Source organism: Tenrec ecaudatus, chromosome 6 (assembly GCF_050624435.1).
Source record: "Tenrec ecaudatus isolate mTenEca1 chromosome 6, mTenEca1.hap1, whole genome shotgun sequence".
Taxonomy (NCBI): domain Eukaryota; kingdom Metazoa; phylum Chordata; class Mammalia; order Afrosoricida; family Tenrecidae; genus Tenrec; species Tenrec ecaudatus.
The window spans coordinates 26171926-26180433 of NC_134535.1; the positions used below are offsets into that span (position 1 = coordinate 26171926).

At 45.6% G+C, this 8508-nt stretch overlaps 1 protein-coding gene across 1 annotated transcript in view; it reads right to left on the bottom strand.

Moving 5' to 3' along the window:
- The window catches only part of SLC17A8 (solute carrier family 17 member 8), a 53461-nt gene extending 45786 nt beyond the window's left edge, over window positions 1–7675 (bottom strand). The window contains exon 1 of the mRNA XM_075553209.1: window positions 7575–7675. Within this exon, the coding sequence (XP_075409324.1) occupies window positions 7575–7675 (101 nt within the window). The remainder of the gene's footprint in view (window positions 1–7574) is intronic.
- Between the last annotated feature and the right edge of the window lie 833 nt (window positions 7676–8508).

The following is an 8508-nucleotide window of genomic DNA, read 5'->3' on the forward strand; positions in this document are numbered from 1 at the left end:
ACTAAGGCAGAAAGGAAGACTCTCAAATAACTAGATTGATACAGTAACTACAATAAAGGGCTCAAGCACAGCAATACCTGTGAGTATAGTCCAGGACTGGGCAGTGCTTCATTCTGTTATACCTCGGGTCACTGAAGATATATGAAAGTGTAGGGGTATAGCCAGCCTGTCAATCAGGCCAGTCTGATGGTGCTGCTGTGTGACTGACGCCTTCTCGTAAGGCCTGGGGCACCTCCCTCTCTCTCTCTGCCTTAACCTTTGTGCTACTGACCTTGAGAGCTGCGGGAGCCCTGTCGTGCTTCCACTGACACTGGATCCACAGGACTTTACACCCACCAGTCTGTGATCTTCTTGCATATGGACTAGTTCAGACATGGACTTGAGTTGGACTGGACTGGGATGTTTTCTTTATATATAACTACTTCTCTCTTTTTTTAATTTAATTTTTATTTTTAAGTTGCCAGAAAGCCCACTTCAATATATGGGAGACCACTGGGTGGCCTCAAACTGCCAACATTAGGCTAATAACCCTTAGCATTAAACACCCTCACTATCTAGGGTTCCCTGTAACTACTTCTTGATATAAAGTTCTTTCTTACACACTTTTTAATATTACTGGATTTGTTTATCCAGTCAACCCAGTCTCACACAGTCACGATGAGTCATAACCAACTCAACAGCACTTAAAAACAACAAGTCTCCAGTATATTGAATATGTGGGTCTGAGAAACAGGGGGTGGAAGTAGTAGTGGCCCCACTCATTATAGTGACCTACTTGAGAAATACCCCATCTATTCAAATTCAGGCTCCATGGGTCTGGAAGTCCTAATTATCAACGAAGAGGACTTCTATCAGGGGCACTTATACTAGTAAATCCCCTTAAATATATGAGTATGATTGTTGCCCAATGAATTTGGATACCTCATTCCAAGAACAGAAGAAAAGATAGGGAGTCACCAATTGGTCCTGCTTCTCACAAGGATTTGTAAGCATTTCTTCAGAACGAGAACAGAGAGAAATGTTAACACTCAGGTCACCTACTAGATCAGCTGCGATAGTTTATTGTGCCAGCCTGGCCGATAAACACAAGTAGGATTAACTGAAGGGCAGAGGGATAAATGGCTTGGTGAGCCTCACCTTGGTTGTTCTGTGCCTCAATTTAAAGGGGTACACTACCTGTGGGATGCCTAGCCTGTGGACTGTGTCGCTGTAAGTTGAGGTTCCTTTAAGCCCACATGATTGGAATGTTCATCTCTGGAGCTGGGGACTGACAGTTGATGACAGTTGGGGACCTGCCTTGCTGTTTGCTGCCTGGGTATATATATAGCCTAGCTCCCTCTACAGAAGGGGACAAGTAACTGGCAGCTCTCAAAACTTGAAGGATTGCTAGTGTCTCGCTGCTTTATAATTTAACTGTTAATTTCTTGTATTATCTATCTGTATATTATTTAATGGTTTATTTCTTGAATTATATATCTATCTTTATAAATATATTTATATATAATTACTAGCAATCTGGTTTGTCTCTCTAGAGAACCCTGTCCAATACATCAGCTCCTAAAACTGTCTTGGCCAGGACCTCCTAAGGGTATAGTAACCAGGATTCAGAAATGAAAAAATTTTGTACTGTAGCCCATAAACTAGGATAAAGTTTAGGATCATTCCAATACCTCCTAGAGGGTAGCATCTCCCTGTGGTAGTTACATAATCTGTTGTCAATTTGAGACTTAAGAGTGAATGGGCTGGATTTAGCCTGTCAATCAGGTCGCAGCTTCATGACCTCATTTGGAGGTGCTAGGGAGATAAATAGCTGACTGGAGGCAGGACACATGCTCACTCCCTGCAAGACATTGCTGACAATGAGCCTGATGGAGCTACAGTGATGTAACCAGAGCCCTGGAGCTGGAGGAGCCACTTGGAGACCCCTCCCAGCATTGAGATGCTTCCACTGCCACTAGATCCACAAGACTTCCCACCCACTAGCCTGTGATCTTCCTGAATTCAGCTGAATGAGTCTGAAGAAGAATTTATAGATTGGTATCAGACATATGGGCCAATATTGGACTTATGGACTTGATCTGGACTGGCCCCGGATGTTTTCTTAATACACAATCACTCTTTTATAGAAAGCTCTTTCTTATATACATATGAGCATCTATGAATTTGTTTCTCCAGTCAAACCGAGCTAACACCCTCCCACTGTGGGAAACACTCATCTATCAACCCACCAGGCAGGCCAGCAGAGGGGCTAGCTGGAAGTGCGGGGGATCTAGATGAGAGGAGCTGTGGTTGCTGGAATCTTTCCTTTAAATCCTTGCTAGGGGTTGGCTGTAGGAGACACTGAGGCACACCCCCAGATACACTCCATCAGGTCAGTACACTTCCAGAACTTCAGTGAGTATTGGCTGCTAATGGCTCGGTGCTGTCCCATTTTATGGAGAAGTGGGCTCCATTAGTTATATATTCCATTCTCTCCCAGAGTAGTCCAAAGCCAATGCCTGGCTGATGCAAAGAGATGAAGTTTCCCTCTTGTTCCAAAGGAACAACCAAGGACTATGGATGTCCTGGTGAATCAAGCATCTGGCCTTCTTGAGAGTCCATCCTTGTGTGACTTTCTCCTTTCTGATCCTGCCTAACTCACACACTCAATTTCCCTCTTGAATAACTCCCTCTTAAAACATCGTGTCCAATTGCTGTTAGGGGCTATCTAGTCTGTTTCAACTCATTGCATCTCCTCCAAACTCACTGCCATCGAGTCTATTCTGACTCATGACAACCTAATAGCTCAGAGTACAACTAACTGCCCTTGTGATTTTCTGAGGCTAGAAATCTTTACAGGAACAAAAAGGCTCACTCCCTTGGAGCAGCTGAAGGATTTGAGCTGCTGACTTAATAGCTAGCAGCCCAAAGCATAACCTACTATGCCACCAGGTCTCCTAGGCTCATCTCAGTTCCTATCTAAGGTTCTGTTTCTTACAGAGCTCTGTCTAGGACAGAGGTGGAAGAAAATACAGTCATGAGGTAGTTTTTGTGCCAACCTAGCCAATAAACACATGTGGGGTTAATTGAAGAGCAGAGAGATAAATGGCTCAGTAAGCCTTTCCTGTCTAGATCTCCGGTGCTTGCTTTGTGATGGTTGGATCCGAGGGCAGCTTCCTTAGTCAGTTCCCTGTTTCCGCTGGCAAGGCTCACTTCCTACAAGACATCCTCAAGGAGAAGCTGCATGGACCTACCCCAAAGCAACCCTGGGTGCTGGAGCACCAGTGTGGAGACTCTTGCCAGCACTGAGATGTTTACACATTCACTGACTCAGTTTTCCTCCTGCAGTCAACATCATTGCATCTGTTTTGTGAGATGGAGGAGGACTTTGTGGATTGGTGATGGACATACGGGTTAATGGGTTAATGTTGAACTTGTGAGCTTGGACAGCACTGGGTTGGGATGTTTTCTTGATGCACACTTCACCTTTATATAAAACACTCTCTTATACATGAGTTTCTGTGTTTCTTTAAAGTACCCAGACTAACACAAATCATGGCATAAAATCAGAAATGAGTCTAAAGTATTCCAATAACGGGAAGGGTGCCAGCTTGGCTGGAGAAGAGTGAGATGGGAGAAAGAGTGCCAGAGATGAAGTCAGAGAGGCTCAAGGTCCTATAGATCCTGGAAGACTTTGAACGCTGTTACAAGGATATTGGCTTCAACTCTGGATGGGGGGGGGGGGGGCGTTTGGAGCAGGGGAGAGGCGTGATCTGACTCTGTTTCAACAGAATCATTCTGGCTGCAAGAGCAGGAGCCAAGTTACCAAGGTCATGGAGACCGGAACTAAATTGTGCTGCAGCAACGGGATCCCAAACTCCATTCAAATCCACCTGTCTGGAGGGGCCAGGAAGTGCACGTCTGGCGCACATGCAGTCGGCACACAACTGCTGGACGCTGAAGAGGAAGCACAGTGCAGATTCCATCTCTGACCCTCCACCTGCCCTGGAGGAAGCCTTCGGTACTGCGGCCAATGAGAAGCAAGGGCTATACTTGCCATGAAGTCCAGAGATTGCTGGCTACCTCGCAGCCCAAATAACCCCCCAAACCTAAATAAGTGGCAACTTCTCAAGAAACTGAATGGGAGGAGGAAAGACGCCGACTTGCTCGGAGTGGCGTTACACTACAACCACTCAGAGTGGCGAACAAACAATCATGAGGACAAGAGTGAAGCGAATGTTCTCAAAGGGACCGTAGCAGTGATTACGCAACTCGTATCTAACACATGTACAACCACTGATGCGTGAGTTACAGGCCCCAACAACTGTTCAAATTAAAAAAACAAAAAAGAATGGTGGACACAGAACATCTGCCACCTGTACGAGGTGTGACCTTGGGCAAGTTCCTTCCCCTCTCTGTGCCTCAGATCGCTCCCCTGCAAAGTTGTGCTTACCAAAGTACCCCCTTCCCTAGCCGGGCTGTTAGAACTGAATGAGTTTACAGTGCCTGGAACATAATAAAGTGTCATTCATATTTACCAAGTGGTCTTTGGAAAGCATGTGAGGAAACTCCATCATCGTTTCATTCCCAGTTTCCACAAACGTTTGCAGCCCCCTCATCTTACACACATCAGCAACCTTGTCATACAATATCAACAAATCCGTCTCCCATTTTCGGGACCATCACTCAGATCGAGTGGTTTCTATGCCATGTGCTCCACTACGAGACTATGGCTACATTTTTTTTCTGTCTACATTCGTAAAATATGACTGTACTTTTGCCTGATGAATTGCTCAGTTGCTTTTAATCGGTGGCGATTCTCCAAGAAGCCTAATAATACTTGACTCTAATCAGCCCCTCTGTGAGCTCTCAGAAGGTTGCCTATGCATTTGTTACAACACACACACACACACACACACACACACATGCGCACGCACAGACACCCGCTGGTTAGAAAGTGTCTGAAGTGTTCCATTTAGATGATGACTTCAGTCTCCAATGCTGTTAGACACCCATGATTTACACTGCCTGCTCAGTGGGAAAGCAGCAGGCGACATCACTTCTGAATGCTCCTGTCCCTTATAAAACAGAAAATAGTACTTTGTGGATTAAATATATATATATGATTCTGTCAACTGGGTAAGGAAATACCTTCAAAAAGGAGTTGCCCAGGTTCTGGGAGAGGCACTTCATAGGCCACGGACGTCTCTAATCCTTCCCTGATGAAATACCTGGCGTTATTATAGCTCATAGACACGAGGTGAAGAATTCTCTCATTATCAACACCACACAGGGCGGCTGCAAGGGACCCAGTGACGGAGCTCTGCTCAGTGATGGCTAGAGCTGAAGGAGCAGCAGGGATCACTGGGCAAGCCAGGTCTCTTTTCTTTCCTCTGCCAATGATTTCTCTCTAGAGATCTCTGACAAAAGTCAGTTCTGGGTTGTTTTGGGTCTCCACACCCCCTCCTTAAGGCCCCCAGCAACTGTGACAGCAAGGATAGTATCTAGTATTTATTTGTTGGTGGGGTGTTGTATATCATTGGCTTTATTCCAGCTCCTATTGATCCTACAGTTCAGAGAAGAACTGCCCGTTAGGGTGTCCAACGTTTGAATCTTTTGGGAAGCAAATCATCTAGTCTTCCCTGATCCCTACCCTCACAACGCCAAGGGGTAGGTTTGAACTGCTGACCTTTCAAATGGCAGCCAAGGTCTTAAGCATTGCACTGCTAGGACTGCTTGGTATTTGTTAAGTGCATTCTCTATTGCCAGTATCCTATTAGCCATTTCCCTGATACTCTGTGGAGCAAACCTGAGGAAGTTGTTCAAAAGACATGAAACACACAGCTCAGTTTTTCACTTGGACATTAATAATTTTCTTAGATCCCCGAAGCAAATCAAGCCTTTGATATATGAAAGGATCTTCACATAGATCATCCATGCAAATGCAGCAAAACCAACTTTTAGGAGAAATCTTCTATTGAAACACAATTAAATCTCAAAAAAATTTAATTTAGGATTTGGAAATTAAATTCCAAAATATTTTTATTGCATATACATATATACCCCCAAACCAAAGCCACTCCTGTCTAATTGAGTTCAACTCATATTGAACCCCCCCCCAAACAAAGGAGCACTTCCCCCGGAGGGTTCCCAAGGCTGTAAATATTGACAATAGTCTATTACATCATTCTCCTGTGGTGGGTTTGAACTACCAACATTTGGGTTAGAAGCTGAGCACTTTAATCATTGCACTATTAGGGCTCCGACAAGACAACAGTGTGTGTGTGTGTGTGTGTGTGTGTGTGTGTGTAAGTATATGTCACATAAGACAGTTGGGTGTGTATTGATGGCCGTGGTTCAAAGTCACGCTTTTTGTCCCTGGCGTTGTCAGATTTCTTTGTCATCACTGGACTAATCCAATTAAGTCACTGCGCTCTCTTTGCATATTGAATGAGATGTGCAGACCACAGGGAGGACCGCTGAATAAAAAGGATGGAAACTCTTGAAAGAGAAGAGTTATTATTATCACCTCGGATGTTTGGTCAGTGGCGTCGGCCCCCACTGAACTAGGTTTTAATCTAGACATTATTCTTCTGGGTGGGTCTGTCTGGCGTCTTCTGTTTTTAATTCTTGAATTTATAAAGCATCCACTCCAATTCTCTTGTGATGAAAGCCGCTGGAAGTGCTCTGACGGAAAATTGACCATGCGTGTTATAAACAAGTAGAATAGGCCCGTGTGCCCAGAGAGAGTTCTCTAATTGCAACTGTTTTTAAATTCAAGAGAGGACACATAAAAATGCTCAAGGAGACCTCAGGGGCTTTTAAAACTACCAGGATTAGAAAAAACACTCAGACGGATAAAAAGCTTACAGAGTATACTTTTCACATTTATTTATAAGGACAGACGAGGAATCATTTTTCTTTGTACATAAAAGCCACATATTTATTCACCGATAAGACCTAAGAAAGCATATCCTAGTTTTATAAAACTCCACAAATTAAAATGTCACATCCATTCATTCAGACGGCAAACTCCTTCCATTAATAACATTTTTTAATTTTTTGTGGTTTGGATACAAACCTCACTGAACTCGTGGACAGTATTTACCATTTACTCACTTTCATCGATGAGATTTGCTGCTTTAAAGAGTCCTTGCTTGCCAGTTACCTCTTTAAACAGTTTTGACACTCATTCCCCTCTTTGAAAACCACGCCATCAAAATGGTCCATATGGTTTTCTATAACAAGCTAAACATTTGGCAAATATTTCCTCCTCATTTAGAGTGAAAAGTAAAGTGTAAAGTTCTTGAATTGATTTCAGCCCGAAGCCTCCCTGCCCTTGTCATGGAATTAACATGGAAGATCCCCTCCCTCGGTGTGTCCCAATTCACCTGTAAGCACGGAACCGGAGATGTCTCACCCCAATACTTTTGAAGCGCCTTCTTTTCCTCTGGACATAATCCTGTTGGGGCTCCATCCACCCCACCCTCATGAAAATGTTTTGGTTTGGTTTTAAGCCCCAGACAAGACCTCACAGGCGCTGACAGCAGGGAGCTAGGTAGAAATCAACCTCCAAGTTTGCATTCAAACTTTACCTTTGCAAAATCCCGAACGTGTCTCCCACGGCGTTCTTCACGCCTTCCTTCGCAGGTTTCACAATTTTTTCCTTGAAAGTAGCAAACGCTTTGAAAGGCATTTTGAACCGGGCCACCTTGGAGCGGTTTAAGAGCCCGTCACAGAAACTAGCATCCTTTCTCACCTCCAGCGAGGGCAGCGCTTGTCAGTGGGAAAGAGGTGAAATCCGTCCCCGATCTTTCCAGGAGCGAAGCACCCCCGCCCCTCCACCCTCCTTTTAAAAAGGCCAAGGCGGTCTGCCGGTGCCCCGGAGCCAGCGGCAGCCTGTGGCCGCCGTGCCCGCCGCTGCTCTGCCACGGAGAACAGCCTCCTCCCCGCCAGAGGCTGCAGCCCGCGAAGCTAGCGTGGGTTTGGGCACACGCAGCAGTCCTGAGACCACACCAGCCTGGGTGGCCGGTCTCCAGCCTCTCTGACCACCGCCCCCTCCTGTCCTGGCAGCCGCAGCTGTGGCCGTCGCTGAGCTGGGCTTTCCAAGGTAATGCTATAGCAACGGGCACAATACCTGCCGCTCAGCGGCTCAGGCCTATGAGCGGGCTCCCAGCCAGAGCAGGCACCAGAGTGAAGTTCATTAAACATTTACAAGTCCTCTGCTTTTCAGGGTGCAGCCCCTCCAGTCAGGTTCTCAGCCATCGCTTTATATTGGTCATGGCCTCATGGGAGTCACCAAACCGTTTTTTCAGCCAGACTGTTGTGGCATGTGGGTCCAGGTGGAACACTAGCCCTTGGGGCAGCTCCATGCCAAACCCAGGCCACCAACATCTATTTGCAACCAACTGAGCAGCATCTCTCAAGGTCTGGCACATACCCACCAACTCATCAAGTTGATTCCGACTCTGAACTACTCCTTCGTGTTAGCAAGACTGTAAATCATGGGAGCAATCTCATCCTTCTCCT